Raw genomic sequence first — 20,840 nt, 5'->3', positions numbered from 1 at the left:
GTTTTTTTAAATGCAATACAATTTAAAAAATATAATATTTTCGATAATATTACTAACGATAAAATTTTTGTTTAAAAATTTAATATTACTAAAATATATTGCAATATTTGTTTTGGTATTTTCACCAGACTTGCCAACAAGTTGAGGTATACAAAAAATAAATATATTTTGTTTTTAAAGAAAAAAATTATGTCATTGAAAAATATATTTGACTGCCTTAATAAATACATAATATCTTGATATACTGTGATGTATTAAGTTTAACATGGCAACCATAAACAAAACCTTCTTTAGAGTTATTATCATATTGGCATACAAATTTTATATGGTCTGAATTTTTTTATTACCTTGGTTTTTTTTAAGCAATGCTATTTTTACATGGCAACTCTATTAATTTTATTGCTATGTATTTTTATACATGTGTTATATGTACATATATATTATTAAATCCACTTTTGCCTAATTAATATAAATTAATAAAATTTTCTATTCTATTGTGAATACCACAATTTCCAATTGTCATAAAAAATGCAAACCTGCGCTCCCTCAAAGTTCTTCCGCCATTCAAACGCTCGCGAATATTGAAAGAACTGAAATAGTGAATATTGTGATAAATAAACAAATATACAAAAATAAAAGGTTTATGTGTAATATGGAGAAATATTAGTACTCAAATGCATAAATATGTCAAATAATTGGGAAGAAAGTGGAATTCCATAATATCTGTAAATTTTGTAAATGCCGCTGCAATAAAATTTGTGAGACTCTTGTTGGCTGCGTCAGCTCGGAGCTTTTGGCTTCCTTTACGGAGCTTTTGACCATCGTTGCGGAGCTTTTTCTGATGTTGGTGAAGTGAAACACCTGCTGAGATAAACTTTTTTATGTTTATATGTGTATCACAGGTAATCTGAAACGAATTTGATCTGTGTTTTTGTTGTAAATTTGCATTTATATTTAGCAAGTATTGTATTAGGCTTCATGCTTTACCATATAGTCGAGTTTTAATACGTTTACAGTGGCATGAAAACTGTTGCAAGGAAAAAATTTAATTTTTTTTGTAGTGTATGGTTGAAAAAAGTTAAAAATGCACAATAAAACGGATGTTTTTTTATTTTTTAATTATAAAATAGTTAAAAAATAAACATGTTTTTTTTTTAATTTGAAATAAATTTAAAATTAATTCTGAAAAGCGCTCAGAAGAACTTTTAATAAATTTATTTTTAGAGCTATTCTCATAGTATGTTTAACAATATTTGTAACTGCTATATTTTTTTTTTCCTTTTCCTTGCAGATTCCCCCAACAGACTGAAACGTCCATCGCCAGCAGCATCTGCGGAAAAGACGCAAATCACGAAGGCAGCTGGACCACCGCCAAAGGTAAGAAACCGTTATTATATTAATTTCATTTCTTTGGAACTCTCTACATTCCCACCTATCGATCCTCATATATGTATATCGTCAGCTAAAACGCATAACAACATGTTTCCAAAAAAATTGAAAATCGTCATTTGATATAATAACCAAAATATAACCCTTTTATTACGAAAACTCAAATATATTTCAATATGGTTTCTATTATATTGTTTTCTCTTCACCTGTTAATTAACGAAAAGTGATGTTACGTTATTTTGCATTTTAGGTGACGATATATTATACTATTGGTCAATGTAAATTTTGTTATTCAAAAAAATGTATTTGCTTTCAAAATAATTTTCGGCTTAATCAATATTGCCTGTCTCGATGTAATTAAGATGTTCTTCTTAATTGTTTCAGTGTCTAATCTCGGTTAACTTTATATTGCGATTTTCAAATTTACTGCTATATCTGCCTGCAGTAGTTTATATTTTCATTCATTGCTCATAATTCATTGTATATTTTTCATATTTTTGGTTTATATTTCTATTGTAAATTGTTTTTAGTTCTCTTAATACTATTATGCTCTATTTGTCTCTCTATATTACTTAACATTAATGGTTATCTTCCTAAATTTTTCAAATTTTTTTAATATTACTTCTTCTTGGCTTGCCTTTACCTCAAATTTTGCTTCTTTAAGTTTTTCTCTCAATTTCTACTATTTTAAGCATAAGCATGACCTTTTTCTGAAGAAGTTCTATGGAATTTGGAAGTGGTGGGCGCTTTTTCACTAACAATTTTGCCTATAATTGCAAACCTAAATAGCCAGTTTGCCTCTAAACTCGTTTCGTGTCACATAATCACAAAAAATCGATACCAAATATTTACTGTTATTTTTAAAAAGTATCGAAATTTTAAAATTTTACTCTGAACAGTCCGATACCAATTGTCGTTTCGTGCCACATAATCGTTATTTTCAAAAAGTATCGAATATTCTAAAATTTTACTCTGAAAATACTGAGAACAGTCTGCTACTAATTCTTCCGAAATCCGAAATGTCTTTTTGTTATAAGCTCCCAAATGTATTTGTATCTCGTATGCATGTAAATATGTCTGTCTTTAACTGACGCACATAGCACCGTACATACTTAAGTACATACATACATATGTATATGCTTTGCTGCGATCCATACCTTATCTAGACTTACCTTGACTTGTGCGTTCCGCAGTCAATTCCTGCTAACACATTGGCACAATTCCCCACTTTGCAAGCGGCGCAAAAAGAAGCAAATCGTTCTTAAAGAGTTTATGCAAGAAAGCAGCCCAGAGCCAAAGTGGCAAGCAGAACTCTAAGGCTGCCAATAGAGAATGCAGGCAAAGCGTTCCAGAGAAGCCACTGACTGCAACATAGCGAAAGAAAGGTAATTCGCCAACACAAACAGACACTATGTGCAATTACAGAGCTCCACAGCAACAACAACAACTCCAACAACAGTTTAGTTGCAACAAAATACTTGCAACTGCAACTGCTGGCCAAATAACATCCAGAAAATGCGCAGACTTCTAGCCGACGGCGCAGATTCTCGACTGCGGCAACAAATCGGTAGAACATGTGCATTGCTGGCTGCAAAAACTTGTTGTTTTTGTTGTGAATGATTGTACACACATTAAAAAGCAATTGTCTGTATGTAAGTCATATATATTTTAGATGGCAGCATTGGCCATCCATCGGCGCAGCCACCTCTCTGCTGTGACGCATGCGTGTTGGTAACTTTTATTGTTGTTGTTGTTGCTATTGTGACTATATAAGGCTATTATATGGTTGCAGTGCTAGTTATTTAGCGTTTAGTGTTTTTGCAGCTTAAGACCTTTTAAGGCATTCGAACAAGGTCAATCGCTGATTTCCGTCGTTCTTGTTGTTGCATTTCACTTGAGGTCTTCTCCTTTGGACATACATACATATGTACATGTATGTAATAGAACTTAGAGGAGTGTTACTGTATGTTGTTTGTATATACCATGTCCAAACAACCGTTAAAACGGCTCGGAAACTCAAGAATCTTCACTAATTAAAATACGGAAATACTCACTAAGCACATACATAAATGCGAGACTCTATAATTAGAGCTGTGTCATATAGAGAACACTAAAAATTTTATAAAAACTATTAGTCTTCCCCAAGCAACACTTATCAAAAAAGCATACAAAATGTAGATCTCACAGAAAATGTTCTGTTGGCTCTTGTTTTTTCATAATTTTAAATTCTTTTCACAATCTAACCTCAATTTTACAAAACACATCAATTATAAAAAATTACCATTTTATTACTACCAAGTATAACAGTTGAATTGTTTTGTGCGACACCTGGCGTGGATTAGTTGTAATAACTGTATACCAAGTTTCACACCACAGCGCAATAATTTGCTCCAGCATTTCAAGCGCAGATGCCGCAACTGTCGTCTTTCCTTGGCAGCCAGCTGTAGGCGCCCTCTGCAGTTAAGCAAACGTTATATACGTTCTCTGTCGCGGCTGTCAAATTGGTTAGCGGCGCTCTCGCAGCTTTGTATCTCTTTTCCAATCAGTCCATTTTAAAATAATTTGCTGGGTGGGTGCGTTTGCCCACCTTCATCGCATTGACATTATTTTGATTTCAATACAAAACAATTTTTATTTTCGGTGCGGAAATGAATACAAAAATATTGAAAAACCAAATTTCAGTGATTAATGTTTAATAAATTTATTGTAAACCAACAAAACAAAGTTCTCTGCTTACGGCTTTTATAAAACGAAGTGAAAAACAGGCATAGCAAGTGTTGTGAAGTGCAGACTAAACAGTGGAAATCTAAAGTAATTGTTGTCTGAAGGTCTGCGTCGGTTTGCTGTTTGCAAGTAAAATAAACAAATTTTAAACTATTTTGCAAGAAGTGGCATATCAATTTTTATAAAACTGTATCTTCGCTGACTGACTGTGCCTGATTCCCTTTGGTGTGCCAACTCTTACGTGGCGTTTGCAGCGGCTCAGCTGGTATTGTTTGCTTAACCGGCTTTGCATGGCAACGACAATCTGAGAAGGTAAAACATAATTTTGCTTTATGCTTAATGCCCACAAACAATCTACTCAAAACGAAATTGACAAATTTATTGTAAAAATACGCTATAATTTTGTTTTTGCAACGCAGAGGTTAGCGGCGAAATTGACCGCTTGCTGGGCAAGTGACTCATTAGCATGACATTTATCGATATAAATTCTGTGCTTGCGGTTAAATGCACGCTGCATTTCTATTGCTACTTGGATGTTGAAAATAAAATCTAGAATTTTTTTAAACATTTTTGGTGCAAACTGTTTGGTGAATTATTGAATAAAGCTGTGGTCTGTGGACATAAATTCGAGCGTTACATTACTGTGTATGGCGCTAATATCAGTAAATGTAGATATGTATGTATATTAAAAATAGCAATTAAGTTAAACATGGTTTTCTGTTAATGATAAGAAATTACGCCACTTTGCTTGGTGACTGATTCGTTGTGTTGTGGAGTCCTCAACGAAAAAGCAATAATGATGACAAGGTCGTTTCCCTTTTTGATTTAATTTTTTTTTTTGAATATTTTTTTTCTTGGTGACTAATACAAATTGTATGCACTTAAGTGGGGTTGAGGGTATCATAAAATCGCAGTCAACTTATCATTTGCCTGAAGATTAGAATTTACTCGGCCGCGGTCAACCACAATACAGTATTCGTAAATATGTATGTGTATGTATKTAAGTAGGCATTAAATCTTGTAAGAATGCCTAAACTAAAGAGAATTATTTATTTGCTTTTGCCAACTGGAATTCTTAATTTTTATTGTTGTGAATTGGAATGTCAATTAGTATGCTAACGAAAACATACAGTTAGTCATACAGCTGACTTCTATTTGCAAGTTATTTGTGTCTTCGGCTTTGTTTTTTTGAGTTTTAAATTTTATTTAAAATTTTTAAGAAAAGAAAAACTCAAAAATTAGTTGTGGTTGTTATTGCTTTTTAATCTTACATATGTACATACATATATCTTGTAAAGAAAATGATTCTTCACCATTGAAAAATAAAACTTATTCGTAAGTTATCAAACTGGTAGATCTTAACAGATTATTGCATATTTGCTAATACACCTAATGCCAGTTTCGGCTTTGTCTCCTGGTCCTACAAAAAAAAAAAAAAAAACACTGGCATAATGTTTTTCAACCTCAATCTTGAAAAGGCTGTACAGTGGAGGAGAATGTACCTGGAGCTTACAGTTGCAAATCGCAATTTTATATGACTAATACATAAAAATCACTAAATGCCAAACTTTGTAAATAGCAATGCTTTTTTTTTTACAAAAATTCAACGTAAATTTTTATTAAACCCACAGTTACAGTTCCCCTGAATTATAAAAATTCTTTGAAATACAAAATTTCCGAATCATATTTCCCATTAGCAAACTCAACCAGAGACTTTTCACATTTTATCGCTCTAAAAATTTCCGCAAACTTGCTGCTCAGCGAAGTTTAACGCTTAGTTCATGTCATGCAATTTTCCATTGCGGCTGAGCGTTTGCAAAAAGTTCGAAAAAAAGAATTAAATAAAAAAATAACCAAAGTATTGTATACCATAACTACTTATATGGATTCATTGGCTTGCTCATTAGCTGTTAGCCAGACCGACATGCATGGACGCCGCGGTTGGCGTGCCTAGGCCACATTTTGGGAGCGGCTTGTGGCGCTACTTTTGGATATGAAGGCTGAAATATACAAATGTAAATGCGAATTGTTTGATTGGAATTAAATTCTGCATAATTGTGGCGTGTACGCATTGTAATGGAAACAGTGCGTGTGCCCAGCATGTGGGAGTTATAAAAAATATTTATACATTCTACTTTAATTACATTTTTATATTCATCTTTAGTAACTTTTTAGAAGTATCTGCTTCGGTTGGCCGGCAATTTACTCCTTAAACACTTCAGTGCGTCGTAGCCTTGTTTGTGCCTGCAAATTCCATTTACTTAATGTGTCTCCGACATGCCATGCCAATCTTTTGGTCTACCTCGCTGGTTAGCCTGCTAGTTTATTGCCCTGCTGGCCTGCTTTTGCATAAATCGATGCAATATTTAGTGTTTCAACACCAAGCTCATGGCGCTAACGTCGAAAGCATCGATTGTGATCCGCAACGGCGGACACGCTCACCGCATGACTCATTATATTATTATGGAAGTCGTTGTATATTTTGTTTTTTCTATACCTTCCTAGTGTGCTTTTTGCTAGATTTATTGTTAACAATAAATAAACTTGGAGATTCCTGCTATTTGCATGCTCTGCACTGTGCGAAATCATACTTTTATATATCATATTTGTAAGCATAATTTGTATTTGCTTTGTTTGTAACCCCAACGGCATGCAGTTTTTCTTCTTAAGATACAGAAATTCATTTTGAAACTTTTACTTTTTATTTACTTGTATATATGTATGTCTGTAAGTGCATTACAGCGTCTAACTTTTAAGGCATACTCAGCAGAGATGCCTTTCCTTTTGTGTAAACATAGGCATCTCCTTATGGCATTGCCTACAGTATTTGATGCTACATATATGTTTATTTAATTTTTCACAACTGTGTTTTATTTCCATTGTTGGCTTGCTATTGCACACAGTTTTGACTTTTGTTTTTTATTTTTTGCTTTTGCTTTGTTTTGCATTCAAATAAGTCACTAGGTTACCAAGTAACAAGTTTCTTTTGTTTTATTGCTTTGCCACTCTGCGGCACGCAATTTTTTACACCTCAATTACGAAAAATTGTACATTGGTACGCAGTTACCTACACTCTTGGCCAATGTGAAGTGGTAAATTTGAATGTTGCCTTTGCTTTTGCTGCTTATTTCAAGGCTATTGAAGTAGCGGAAAGAGGAAGAAGGGCAAATATAAAACCGCTGTGGTTTGGTATTAATGAAATTTAAGGCGCTACTAAAATCATTTGTCGACTTGGAGTTAGCGTGAGAACGTATCAGTTAATTTATATGATATATGTATGTATGTATCTAGTTGAAAAATAGAAACAAATTTTCCAAATATAATGGTAAATAATGGAAAAAAAATTTTTTTTTTTCTTAGTAAATGTTACACATTATTGAAGCTAACATAATGTCTGCTTCAATAAGGGAATTATAATAGTTACATAGATATGTATAATGAAGTCATTGAATATGAATATATATGACCTAAATACTCTAATATTTTTTACTGCTAAACAGTTGTTCAAATAAAAAATATTTATTAGTTAAAAATGTGTTAAGAAGTGGCAAACATGCAGCTGCGATCAAATTCTTAGTAATGTGCAAACGCAGAACTGTTAAAATGGTATGATACATCGCTTTAAAAAAAAAAATTTTATACTAAAAAAAAATCCCTAACATTAAGTTAAACAAATCACAAAAAAACTCATTGTTTAACTAATTTCTATAAATTATAAATATGTACATATGTACATAAAAAAAAAAATATGAAGAATTTCTGCAGTCAAATTAAGCCCGGATTTCGGCTAAAAGTTAGTAAAATTATTTTTATTTTATTATATTTTTGATATTACTTTTTTTATTTATTTTCTATTAATTTTTTATTTTTTTTTATACTTTTTTTTTTACTTTTTTATTTATTTATTTTTTTAATTATTTATATATTGGCTTTTTATGAAATTAGTGTTTAGTTGCGTGACCTTTATTTAGTAGTATTGCTACAGACTAATATGAGTTCTTCACAGGCTCACTTAGTTGCGTGTTGATGTTGGCTTATATTGGGCTACTGATTCTTTGACATTAATCTACAAATTAATGGGATTGACAGTCCTTGGCCGGATAAAAATCAGGGGGTGGGGGTTGATGTCAGGCGACTGTGCCGGCCATTCCATTAGCAAATTTATTTGTGTACCTGGGATCGTTGTCCTGTTGGAAAGTCCAAAGTTTCTTCGTTAGCATACGGCGGTATGATTTTCTGAAGTTTTCCTTAATCCAATAAATGGGTCCTACATCTTGCCAAGAAAAACATGCCCACCTCATGATACTCGCATCTCCTTGTTTTATCATTTTTGTTGTATATTTCGGCTGGTATTCGGTATTAGGTAGACGTCTTACATATATCCATATATAACAACCTTCCATAAAATGACCATAAGCTATTCCGGCATTTTGTCGAAGACTAATTTAAATGTTCTTTGGCAAAACGAAGTCTTTTTTTAACATGCGTTTTAGACAATAACGGCACTTTTCTTGGACTGTGGACACTCAGATCAATTTCGCGCAAACGATTTCAAAAACGGTATTTTCATTTACCTTAGCACCCATAAATTATTATTGATTTTCGTGGAATATGACAAGTAATAATGTTTAAGACACTCTAAAATTGGAAAAAAAAATATTAAAAATAAAATCTCAAAACATTCACAGTAAACACCTGCAGTTTAAAAATTAATTATTTATTATGAAAAGTTAAAAGAAACTTAAATTAATTACATATTGGGAAAAATTAAAAAAAATTTATGTGTTACAACTTTTTTGTTAAGATAATAATAAACTGTCATGGCTACAAATAACTTATGTATATTGTCATTTCCTTTGTTTTACATCTTCCTCTCAAATCATTAAAAAAAAATATTTGCACGGCCCATAAATCTTTGTTTTATGAGTTGTGCTAGTGGAATGGTCTTTTGTTAAGCTACCCCCTATTCTTCTAACAGTTTTTGTGAGTGTTTTTCTGCTGTTCATTTTCTCATATTTTGTTTTTTTTAGCGAATAGTTCATTTAATTACTACCGATTTGCATAAATACGTGGAGAAATCGAGAAAGTTTTTGTCAAAAATCAGTTTGGCAATTCATTAACTGTTTTATTAAGTCGCATTAACACCGGCCAACTTTTAATGTAAAAAAAAGCATTTTTTTACTTTGTTCCCAACGTTTTGAGAGCAAACATGCCGTTACTTCTGTTCTTTTTTATGCCTTAACATTTTATGCAGATAAAATGTGGCCACATAATTGAATTTTCGAGTCGAGCAACGGGAAATATAGTTTTGCACAACAATATGAAATAGTTAAACTTCATTTCTATATAATTTGACTTTTTGTTTCTGATAGAGAATAAATAGAAATGCAAAGAAGAATCCTCAATAGATGGAAAATGTTGAAAAATTTTGCAAAAATATTTTTGTTTTAGTTTTCAATAATTAATTAGTTTAATTTCCATTTTAAAAATCAGAAAATTTCTGAAATTTTTGGAAAAAAATATTTTAAACTCGGCCATTGCGACGCCATTTTCTGTGACCTCTCGGGAAAACAAGTCTTTAAGAATTGTATTTGAAAGGTCTGTGTAAAATTTCATGAAGATCGCTGTAGTAGTGCTCGAGAAATCTTGCAAACCGACTACAAAACCACAGTTTCGCGTAGGACAGTATTTTAGAGGTGTTTTAGAATTTAAGAAAACAGTAAAAAAGAAAAAGTGATTTTTGAAAACTAAATCGATGTAACCCCTTGAAACAACCTTCTAATACTTTCATAACAACAGTATTAACAACCAGTCCCATGAAAGTCGGGTCTTAGTAACGAAAACAGATGCGTTTCGCGACTAGTCACTTGGTTTATGAAATATCAATCTGAAATTTTGTAAACGTCCTTTTCTTCACAAGAAGCTGCTCATTTGTCGGAACCGGCGACATCGTACTACTATAGTCAATAGCTGCCATACAAATTAAACGATCGGGATCAATTGCTTGTATCGATTCTTTTGTATTTATTTTTATGAGTCTGTGGGTGAATCTTAGTCAAAATTCAAGGTCACATCACTTGACATAAAATCTTCAACGAATTCATCACAAAAATATTTTATATCGACTGCCTTTTGAAAACAACTAAAATTTCACTTAATGAGCGCTTTTCTGTAAAGAAATATACATAATTGCCTACACAAAGCGTTTTTGTGGCACAAAGTGATAAATGACAACTTTTACCACCGACAGCCAAAGCATATTTCAGACTTTTACTTTACGCAAAAGAAAACACACATCACTCGCATTGTCGGAGATGCTAAAAAAAAAAAACGACGTCGGAAAAAGCAACTGTCAACAACGCTTTTACTTTAGTCGCTGTAAATGCCAGCGATTTCGACAAATTTTAGTGGCAGAAATGTATAATTATGCATTCGCCATGGTTGGCGGTTTAAATTTAATATGTTTTTAAACATTTTTTATTACCACAAAAGCAATTAAATAGTTTCCCCCGCCGCTTGTATGTATATGCTTATGAGACACTGGCAATGTTTATATTAAAATTATGATTTATCAGCAACTAATGTGGTAACTGCCCTTTTAATCAGCACGAAAATGTTTAGCAAAACAAATTCGAAATGCCGCAAAGCCCACACTCTCATCCATGTAACCGCCTGCACTGGCACATAAGCGTTTGCAGCGTCGCAGGAGACTGCCAACTCGCTGCGCAAACGAAGTAAAATCGAAATGGTGAATGGTGTAGACACGAGCATCATCTGCACCGTTGCATACCCTAAGTTCAATGTACGGTGGCGCGCTGCGCGAGTGGACAATGTGGGCATGTGAAAACAGGTAGGTCAGCCGCCGCTCGGTGTGGGCATCAGCATCATGCATGAGCTCTTTCAGCGTGTTTCTATGCATTTGTTATATGTATGCTAGCGGCAGTGTAAACAAATACTTAAGTTTTGAGGTTAACTGCTTTGCTGGTTGATGCGCTGATGCTGCCTAGTTGAGGTTAGTGAGCGCCAGCGCGCTTGTTAAACACTTTTTACTTGGACGCTTATCAAAAACTTTCTCATAGATACCTTCGCACATGTAAATATATAGCTCTGCTGCCAGAGGTTAACTTCGCATTCTACACATTAACTTGCGAGCATTCTTACAGCTTACTTGTTGTTAGACTGATATTTTCTTTTTCCCCAAAAATCTTCGTTAAAAATACACAAATCGCGTTTGTTATTCCTTTGCGCTTCAACGAAAACCAGTTTCAAACGTTTATCTTCGTTTTATTTCCTCAGGTTTAGTGTCTTCTGATCTGCCTCAAACGCTACGCGCTTCGTTTCCTCTCAAGAAAGTTGTTTACTGCGATATTCAATTTGGTTTATTTCATCAAATCTGCATACTTAGTTAACGACTTGAGAAAAACGCTGAAGCTGTTTTCCAGCGCTCACATTCTCAGCGCGTTTTTTCCCACTGAAACCACCAGCTAAACCAGCGTTTAGCAGCAACAGTGGGATTTTGTTGTTTCGTTGTGTTGTTCGATTTTTGCGCTGCGATAGTGTCTATTGATCGGTGTCTTGTTGCAGTGGCCTCCTTTGAAGTGTCGGCGGCGTTAAAGACTTCTCTTTTTATTGTTCTTCTGGTTGCATATAAATTGTAAGTTCCCTGAAGTACTTAGTCGAAATATTGTGATGAATTATAGTGCTGTGTTTTTATTGCGACTTGTTCATGTGATTTGTGATGCTCGAAGAATGCCGAATGAAGAAGTTTGCAATTATAAGAAGCTTTTCGATACTTTGAAGTATGTCTAGTGAAGTGTGAAAGAATCGTGTATCGAAAAAGAAGTTATCTTGTGAACTCGTGAAACAGAATTGCCAGCTAGTTAAGATATGATCCATATTACTTATGAAATAATCTTGACTCGGCAATAAGGATTTTTAAATTAGCTTTGAGTGATCTTTGAAATGATCAACGTGCCTAGCCGTGTCGATTTAGTTATACCCTTCTGTCTGTACTGGTCAAGCCAATTGAAAAGTTCCTGCTTTATCATACTAAACACCTTTTTTATTTGGTAAAATTCGTTTTTTCGTTCAACATAGTTCCCTTCAAGGGTGATTCCACGATTATAGCGACCCTCCAACTTTTCGATATCAGTTTTACGACTTGCCCTTTGCTTCAATATAGGCCTCAGATTTGCCGGTCACCTCTTCATGCGACGAAAATTTCTTCCCAACGAGCGTTGCTTTGAGAACAGGAAATAGTCGCTGGAGGCCGGATGTGGAGAATATGGTGAATGCGGAAGCAATTCGAAGATCAATTCATGGATTTTTTGACATCGTTTTCACTTACTTGCAACACGGTGCATTATCTTGCTGAAACAGCACTTTCTTTTTTTTCACAAATACGACCGTTTCTCGACATAGCCATTGTTGATAGTATTTTCTTTTTCAAGGTAGTCAATAAAAATTAACCAAACGCATCTCAAAATATAAACTCATAAACTTGCCAGTCGACAGTTGCATTTTTCCTCGCTTTGGTGTGGGTTTATCGTGTGCAGTCTCCACTTAGACGACTGTGGATTGGACTTCGAAGTGAAATGATATTTTTCTTCAAATGCGGATTTTTTTTGGCGTTTTCGTTCTTTAAGCGGTCCAATAGCGCTATGTAATAATCTTTGTTGATGGTCCGTCGATTCTCAATTGATATGTTACGTTAATTTCTGAGTTACCGATCGATTTTGTACACGTTCTTTACTCCTCAATACTATCAGATCTCTACAGCATTTTTTTAAATTTGTCCAATGCTTCAATGTAAAAAAATATTGCCTATATTAGACCATTCAATCTGACCAATGAAAATCAAGATTACGATATTTTTTACAAGAGTTAGACCTCGAACTGGTTTTAACACAAACTTTTACGACCTTATTCTAAAGCTTCAAAATCCAGAGGGGAAATTTTGAGACAACAGAAAATATCTTGCTCTTCTCTAGTCACTCTACCATAGAAATACCAACAAATACATGGCATTTCATGCGAAGTACCCAGCTTAAAAGTTCTTTATCTGCGGCAGCAGACAGTTGAGAGTTTTGCAACATCACATTCGGCGCTATATAATTACCGTCTCTTTAAAAAACTCATACAAATGATTATATGCGCTTTGTCCTAGTAAAGATCACGAAACTGTCTAGTCTTTTGTCGCTTAAGATTCAGGTTTTGAGATTGCCAGTTCGAAACGCCGCTGCCTTTACTGTCCACAATCATTATTTTTATACTCTCGCAACAAAGTTGCTAAAGAGAGTATTATAGTTTTGTTCACATAACGGTTGTTTGTAAGTCCTAAAACTAAAAGAGTCAGATATAGGGTTATATATACCAAAGTGATCAGGGTGACGTGTAGAGTTGAAATCCGAACGTCTGTCTGTCCGTCCTTCCGTGCAAGCTGTAACTTGAGTAAAAATTGAGATATCATGATGTGAAACTTGGTACACGGCTCTTGGCTCCATTAGAAGGTTAAGTTCGAAGATGGGCAAAATCGGCCCACTGCCACGCCCACAAAATGGCGAAAACCGAAAACCTACAAAGAGTCATAACTAAGCCATAAATAAAGATATTAAAGTGAAATTTGGCACAAAGGATCGCATTAGGGAGGGGCATATTTGGACGTAATTTTTTTGGAAAAGTGGGCGTGCCCCCGCCCCCTACTAAGTTTTTTGTACATATCTTGGAAACTACTATAGCTATGTCAACCAAACTCTACAGAGTTGTTCCATTCGCGCATTTCCATATACAGTTCAAAAATGGAAGAAATCGGATAATAACAACGCCCACCTCCCATACAAAGGTTATGTTGAAAATCACTAAAAGTGCGTTAAACGCGGGAAGAAATGGCAGAAAGAAGCTGCACCCAGGCTTTCTTTAAGAATTGAAAATGGGCGTAGCGTCGTCCACTTATGGACCAAAAACCATATCTCAGGAACTACTCTASCGATTTCAATGAAATTTGGTACATAATAGTTTCTTAACACCCTAATGACATGTACGAAATATGGGTGCAATCGGTTCACAACCACGCCTTCTTCCAATATAACGCTAGTTTGAATTCCATCTGATGCCTTCTCTGTATAATATATACATTAGGAACCAATGATGATAACGGAATAAAACTTTACACAAATACGGTATTTGATGCGAGAGTATAAAATGTTCGGTGACACCCGAACTTAGTCCTTCCTTACTTGTTTGTATTAAGAGATAATTCTTAGCGTAGATCAACTGACTACGATCAGTTAGCTGTCAAAGTTGAAAAGTAGATTTGGTATGAGGTATTAGGTATTCAGAGGGTTATATATTATATAATACGATAAATTAAACTAATGTCACTTAACTTACGTCTTATCGTCTAACCGGATTATGTTGTCGAGAAATACAAGGTTACGGTTGACTTACTTTGATTTTTTCTCGCATTTCTTCTTTTTGACACATTGTCTACCTTCTGTTCTCCAAAACCTGTGGCGAATCGAACGAACAATTGGGACATCAATTGACGTTTTCGCTTAGTGAACTGGTTGGCAACCAGTGGCAAACGCACTAGTTCTTAGTAAATGGTAGTTTTTTAAGTTCCCAATATATTTTAGAGAATCCATACTCAATGCTGGTGTCTTTCGGCATTTTCGCTTTAACTAATTCAGTTGACGACTAGTTACAAACGCACTAGTTCATAGTAAGTAGTTCTCAATATATTGTCCAGCATCCACAATCAATGCTGGTGACTGTCATTTTCGCTGAAGGAACTGGTTGTCAACTAGGCACAATAGTACTAGTTGTTATATATGTGGTAACTAGTTACAATCGCAACAGTTCACAGTTAGTTGTCTTTGCAAAGTCTTCTTCTATTTCTATTTCTCCACATACTCAATGCTGGTGTCTTGCAAATGCCACTAAAAGCTTTGCACTTCTGCTAATGCAATTTCTCATGGCTACCGCATTTGCTACAAATAGCCAATTGCTATTCACTTGCCGCAATAGCCATCATATATATGTTTGTATGTATGTATATAAGGCTGTGTAATTTCGCAAAATTTAATTTATTACTGCATTGCCAAGAATATTCTGCTCTCCACTGTAAGCATAAAAGTACTTGAGCGGCGCAGCAGCAAAGAAATGACGCAAGCTTAAAAACATACACGCACACATGTGCACATATTTACATATGCGCATCGATTGAAAATCAAATTGACTTAACAAAATGACAAAAAATGAAATGAAGTACAACTGGAAACGAGTCGGTGCAGAACCAGAAGCAATAATAATGTAAATTTATTTATATAAGTAGCTACACACACACATGCAAAGGTGCATCTATACATATATGTATGTATATAAATAAATTTGCAATATGCAAAACGCTTGCCGCGTCATTGGCAAGTGTCGCATCCGCCGTCCGGCGTCTGAGCAAATGAAGTGAGTTGCAAAAACACTTATTGAAATTACATGGAGGCGATGCGTGCTGGCAGAGGCCACATGTGAGTCAATGTATCAAGAAGCTCGCAAAATTATATGTGTACAATATATGTATAAGTACATACAGTCAGTGTCATTGAAGAACGTACAGCTGATTAATGGCTTGGGCGATTCAGGCATTTCCTGCACGAAAATTTTTTTCTGGAATTCTATTTTTAGCAAAGTTTAAATTTTGATAAAAATAATTACACTGCACAGAAAGTATACTTTTTTGAAAAGACCTACTATTAAAATATATATTTTATATTCTTGACCCAGTGGCGTATCCAGAATATTTTTATGGGTGGCCGGGGCGTGTTTTTCTTGCCAATTTAGTTTTAATTTGCTTTCAACTTACTCGATTTTGGCTGAGAGGTTTTGACACCCAAAACACTCAGTTATTACGCCACTGTCTTGATATTAGTTTTGCCATATCACGAAGTAGTTTTTGCGGTTTTATAGAAAAAAACGCACAAAAGTGGCGCAACATTAAAAAAATTTTGGAAAACGGGTTTTGTATAAACCAAAATAAAATCATAAGAAATACAACTAACACAACTTTTAAATTTGACCCGAATATCAAAAAAAAAGAAAATAATTTAAGTATTAATACAAATCTTTATTATCGTCTTCAAATAAAGCTCCTTTGGGGTAATTCCAGCGTGACAAATTTTCATCCAAATTTCATTTTGAATTTTCCTTCTGTGAACTCTACTCGACTTTTTCCTTTCCTATTAATTTTTGGAACGTCATACGTTAGCTTCAGAGTTCCGATATAATATTCTTAAGCTCATGTCTAGCCACCAGTAAAGATGCGTTTGATGATTGTAGGGTCCATAGCTACCTTGTTAAGTATATCCTATGCGACCTCTACTCGATCTTGTCTTTGCTAAAGATGAATGTCTTTTGGTAGGACTCTAGCATTGACACGTCTCATATCCAAAACATTAACCGAAAATTGTTGAGTCGTTCCGTTAGAGATGTTGAGTTTATCTGCTATCTCTCTGATGCCAAACGGGTGTATTTTCAGGCACTCTTTCTTGAACTTTTTACTATACTCTTCATAAATAAAAAAGTTTCATTATAAGAACATTCATATATACTATGGTGACTCGATCTGCACAATTTCTTCGGGATTACATTAGTAACTTAGACAATAACCCGTTCATACAAGAGCAGTCGACCCTTAAATTCGGCCTCTTTTAGCGAATAGCTTCACGCAAAAGACACATAACACTCAAATAGTGGACAGTTTGGTCTGTCGGAAGGTATATGGAGTGCAACAAACTTCGATAAGAGAAAAACGGTCAACATAACCTTGATAATTGAAAGGATTTTCATGTAAATGACGTGGCTTCGGCTCCCTTTGCCACGATATTCGGTCGATTGATCGTCTGTTTCCGGGTCGTAAGCATAGATGCAAGACTCATCGCCATGTATACATTTCATGACATCCTGGTAGTTGGAGACCATCATTTCACATACTGTAACGCAACACTGTTTTACGAAAAAATGTAGTGATTTTGGCACCAATCGTGCTTTTATTTTTCTGAGACTGAAATATTCTTTCAAAATGGTTTTCGCTGATCTTTTCAATATTCCAATAATGCCTGTAAGATCTCAGACTGTTAATCGTCGATTCTCAAGCACTAATTCCTGTATTTTGTTGACGTGTTGATCATCAGTTGGTGTTAATGACCGTCCTGGCTGTGGTTCGTCCTCAACGTGTTCTCGACCCTCTTTGAATAATTTGTACCAATCAAAGACACTTGCTCGCGAAAAACAATTATCACCATTTCGGCACCAGAAATTTGTTTTCTCACACAAAATTTAATGGAACTTCTATGTTGAATAATTTCACTGATCGTAAAAATCGGTGAATGCACTTTATATAAACACTAATGATTATTTTATTGTTACATTTGGCACACATGTCACTGACAGTCATACCTACCGAGAAAAAAAAAAAAAAACAAAAACATTTCAACTGATGGCCTTTCGTGCGAAATTTATATTAAAAAGTCTTACTATTTTTTGCCCACAGTATTTTTTATATAGTTTGAATTAGAAATCTATTATACGATTTATAGTGGCACTCACTGTAGATATTTGAACTACGTATATTTATACTTCTACGTGTGTGTGTTCATAATATAAAATCGGAAAGTAATAAAAACGGTTCTAGTAGACGTCCTTTGAACTTTACTTGTTATGAGCAAGCTGTAATAAACATTGTTGCCATATATACATATATACAATATAATATGAACCTGTATACATACATAAGTATACTATCTATAGATTTGTAAATATGGTAGGTATGTGCAATAGTTCATTGTTTGTATAATTGCAATTCTGGTGAAGCCTTTCAGATTGTCAACGCTGCGTTCAGCTGAGTGCATTCATTTCAACATTGGCCATCATACTTTTCCATTATATACTTGTATATATGTATGTATTTACTATATTTTGTATTTGTAAATATGCTTATAAGCAATTGTTGGCTTGACATTACGCATTTTCTAAATAATTACATTCAATCAATTTTTTATTCACGCACATTAGTTTACGCTTTTTTAATTTAGTTCAGCTCAGGTGCAACCCTGTGGCTAATTGAGCATTTTTGCAAATCAAATTGATTAAAAAATGAGTATGCATTTTAATTTTGTGCTCATACGCTCATACGCAATTAATGGGAAACGAAAGCGTAATTTTAAAATAGTTCAACAAAGTCGTGTGCTCTAGAAAAAATAAGTCAGAGCTATTTTTAATTGCCGAAAATGTTTGCTGACGAAAGTAAAATAATAATTTTTCGATTTTTATTAAAAACAAGAAAAACGTAAACATCAAAAGTTTCCGAACCTATGTATAATAAGAAATCAAAGAAATTCTTTATTCCTGTTCCATTAGATGGCATTATGAATGGAGCTTCTTTTCCAAACCCAATTTTCGACGAGTTTCAAGCATAAATCGGCCGATACTGCTGCAATTTTACTTTCGATATTCGTACGAAGTTCATCAAACGTCGCTGAGTTGTTGGCATAGACCATAGAATTGACGTAGCCACACAGGAAATAGTCTAACGGCGTCAAATCGCACGACCTGGCGGCCAATTGACTGGGCCATTTCGTGAGATAAGACGTTCACTAAACTTGGTTTTCAATATATCGATTGTGACACTCGTTCCACTCGTTGTTGGTTCGTATATCTTTCCATAATGACATGACAAATCTTTCTGAAGTGAAATGCCAAAAGAGGGGAGAAAAATATGACGTCGTTTATTGTCGCTATCGATCTACTTTTGTAGCGACCCTATTGAAAATTCACAAATTTTGAATTATTAATAAAAAAATGTGTATATTTCTTCCCGTTCCGCAGATAAATATAAACAACGAGCTTATTCTTATTTACTTTGCGAATCTTATTGTTTATGCATGGCGTTAAGCGAATAATCATGAATATTTGGAAATCTTTAATTTCTATTTTTAATACACTTTATAGAATAGTTTTACATTTTCGACCAAATTATTATTCATCTCACAAACATTTTCATATAAAAGTGAGCGATCGACGCATGAAAAAATTTGTAGAAATGTGTAAAAGCCAAAGCTTCTTGCAATGTTTACAATTTTCATTCATAATATATAGTATACATGTAGTATACCATATATGTACACCAAATAATTTATTATAAATTTAACAAATCAAGGCTAACCAAAAATTTTTTCTTTGATTACATGAAGTATTTAAAACAAAATTGAGTATTTGCATAACCTAGAAAAATGCCAGTCAACTGAGCAATCACGATTTTAATCATTTCAATGTGACCTTTCATGCGCTACAGATTCGCACCATCACAACACATCACAATCATTGCGCAATATTATTGTATTGAATACACTTAATCGCCGCTTGCTTGTTTTGGCGTAAAAAAAGCAGAGACTTTTATAAATTGAGCACCCACACCTATAAAAAATACCGCTTGTTTTTCACGATTCACTTCAGTTCATTTCGAAATCAGAGCAAGATAAGGGTTTTGAAAAAAAGCGCAAATTAAATAAAATGATAGCTATGACTCAGCTAAAGCCAGAGATTGCTTCATCTAATTATTGTACTTCAATATACTACAGACAAGTATTGTGATAACAGTTTAAAGTGTGCGTAGATTTTCTAGTAATTTTTCAGTAAATCAATATGGAGTAGTATGAAACATGTTCGAATTTACATATTTGTTTTAAAAATGTGCCCAGCAGTCCAATGGACTATTTGTAAGCCGGGTTATATTCGTAACTAAGTAGTGTCAACCACAAATCTCAACTAGTCAGACGGTTTAATTTCTTAGCCACACAAGGAAAATTTCAAGTTTCGGTTGATCTCATACCAGTTTATGCCAGTTTAAAAAAAATACAAAAGATTATTGTTCCACCACGGATTTAAATCATGTTTTCTAAATATTTGAATAAAAAAGGTCATAAATAAATCATTTTAAAAGTGTTATGATTATAATCTTTTTCTGACTTTTTTTTATTTTTAGCCTTGAAACTCTAGTCATTAACTAGTTTTTTATCCAAAAGTTCTATATTTTGCATTCTATCCAAATTTTTTGTCGAAAATTACTACTTTTCCGACTAGTTTCATTTCAGCCCAAAATTTTGATTTGATTAATTTGATGTTTTACTTTAGTATAATATATTTTTGTGGTTATATGTATCATACTTTTCCTAGAGCAGTCATCGGAGCTGTCAGTTTAATGACGCACACGAGTTTGTTTATCAACTTTCTGCTCTACTGACTTCGGAAATGATATTTGTTACCATCACTCTCCAAGAATATACAAGTATGGTTGATACCATTTTATGATGGATTAGTCGACCAAAATATATACTAAATCACCAATATTTTCTGCTATTACCCTTATCAATTATTTTATGTTTGCTGAAATCGATTTTTAATCGGTCAATTCGAGATAATGTATTGGATTTTTTGAAAGAATATTATTACATGGATATGGGTGCAGAATCGGCCGTGAAAATGGGTTCGAAATTTTAATTGAGTTGAAAGGTGAATATAATGGATGAATGCCACGAGAAAACGTCACAAAAATCGGTCTCTGATCTTATGAAATGAACACAAATCGATTTCTCCGGCGATTCCGACTTTCGAATTTTCTCTGATTTCTGTCAGAAAAATTTGTTAAAATACAGTAATTTTATGTTTTATTATATATT

General features: G+C 33.9%; 1 protein-coding gene across 3 annotated transcripts in view; it reads left to right on the top strand.

Moving 5' to 3' along the window:
• The window catches only part of LOC108972126 (MICAL-like protein 1), a 139,908-nt gene that overhangs the window by 94,162 nt on the left and 24,906 nt on the right, over positions 1–20,840 (top strand). For 2 of the 3 annotated variants that reach the window (XM_018938723.1, XM_018938653.1), the window contains exon 5: positions 1,292–1,377. In XM_018938723.1, the coding sequence (XP_018794268.1) occupies positions 1,292–1,377 (86 nt within the window). Of the gene's footprint in view, positions 1–1,291; positions 1,378–3,936; positions 4,426–20,840 lie in introns of those variants that run through there. The other variant, XM_018938861.1, reaches the window with a different exon arrangement.

Source organism: Bactrocera latifrons, unplaced genomic scaffold (genome assembly GCF_001853355.1).
Source record: "Bactrocera latifrons isolate USDA-ARS-PBARC rearing strain unplaced genomic scaffold, ASM185335v1 scaffold_0, whole genome shotgun sequence".
NCBI classification, from domain to species: domain Eukaryota; kingdom Metazoa; phylum Arthropoda; class Insecta; order Diptera; family Tephritidae; genus Bactrocera; species Bactrocera latifrons.
The sequence above is the reverse complement of the archived record's forward strand: the minus strand, read 5'-3'. Positions and strand labels throughout refer to the sequence as shown.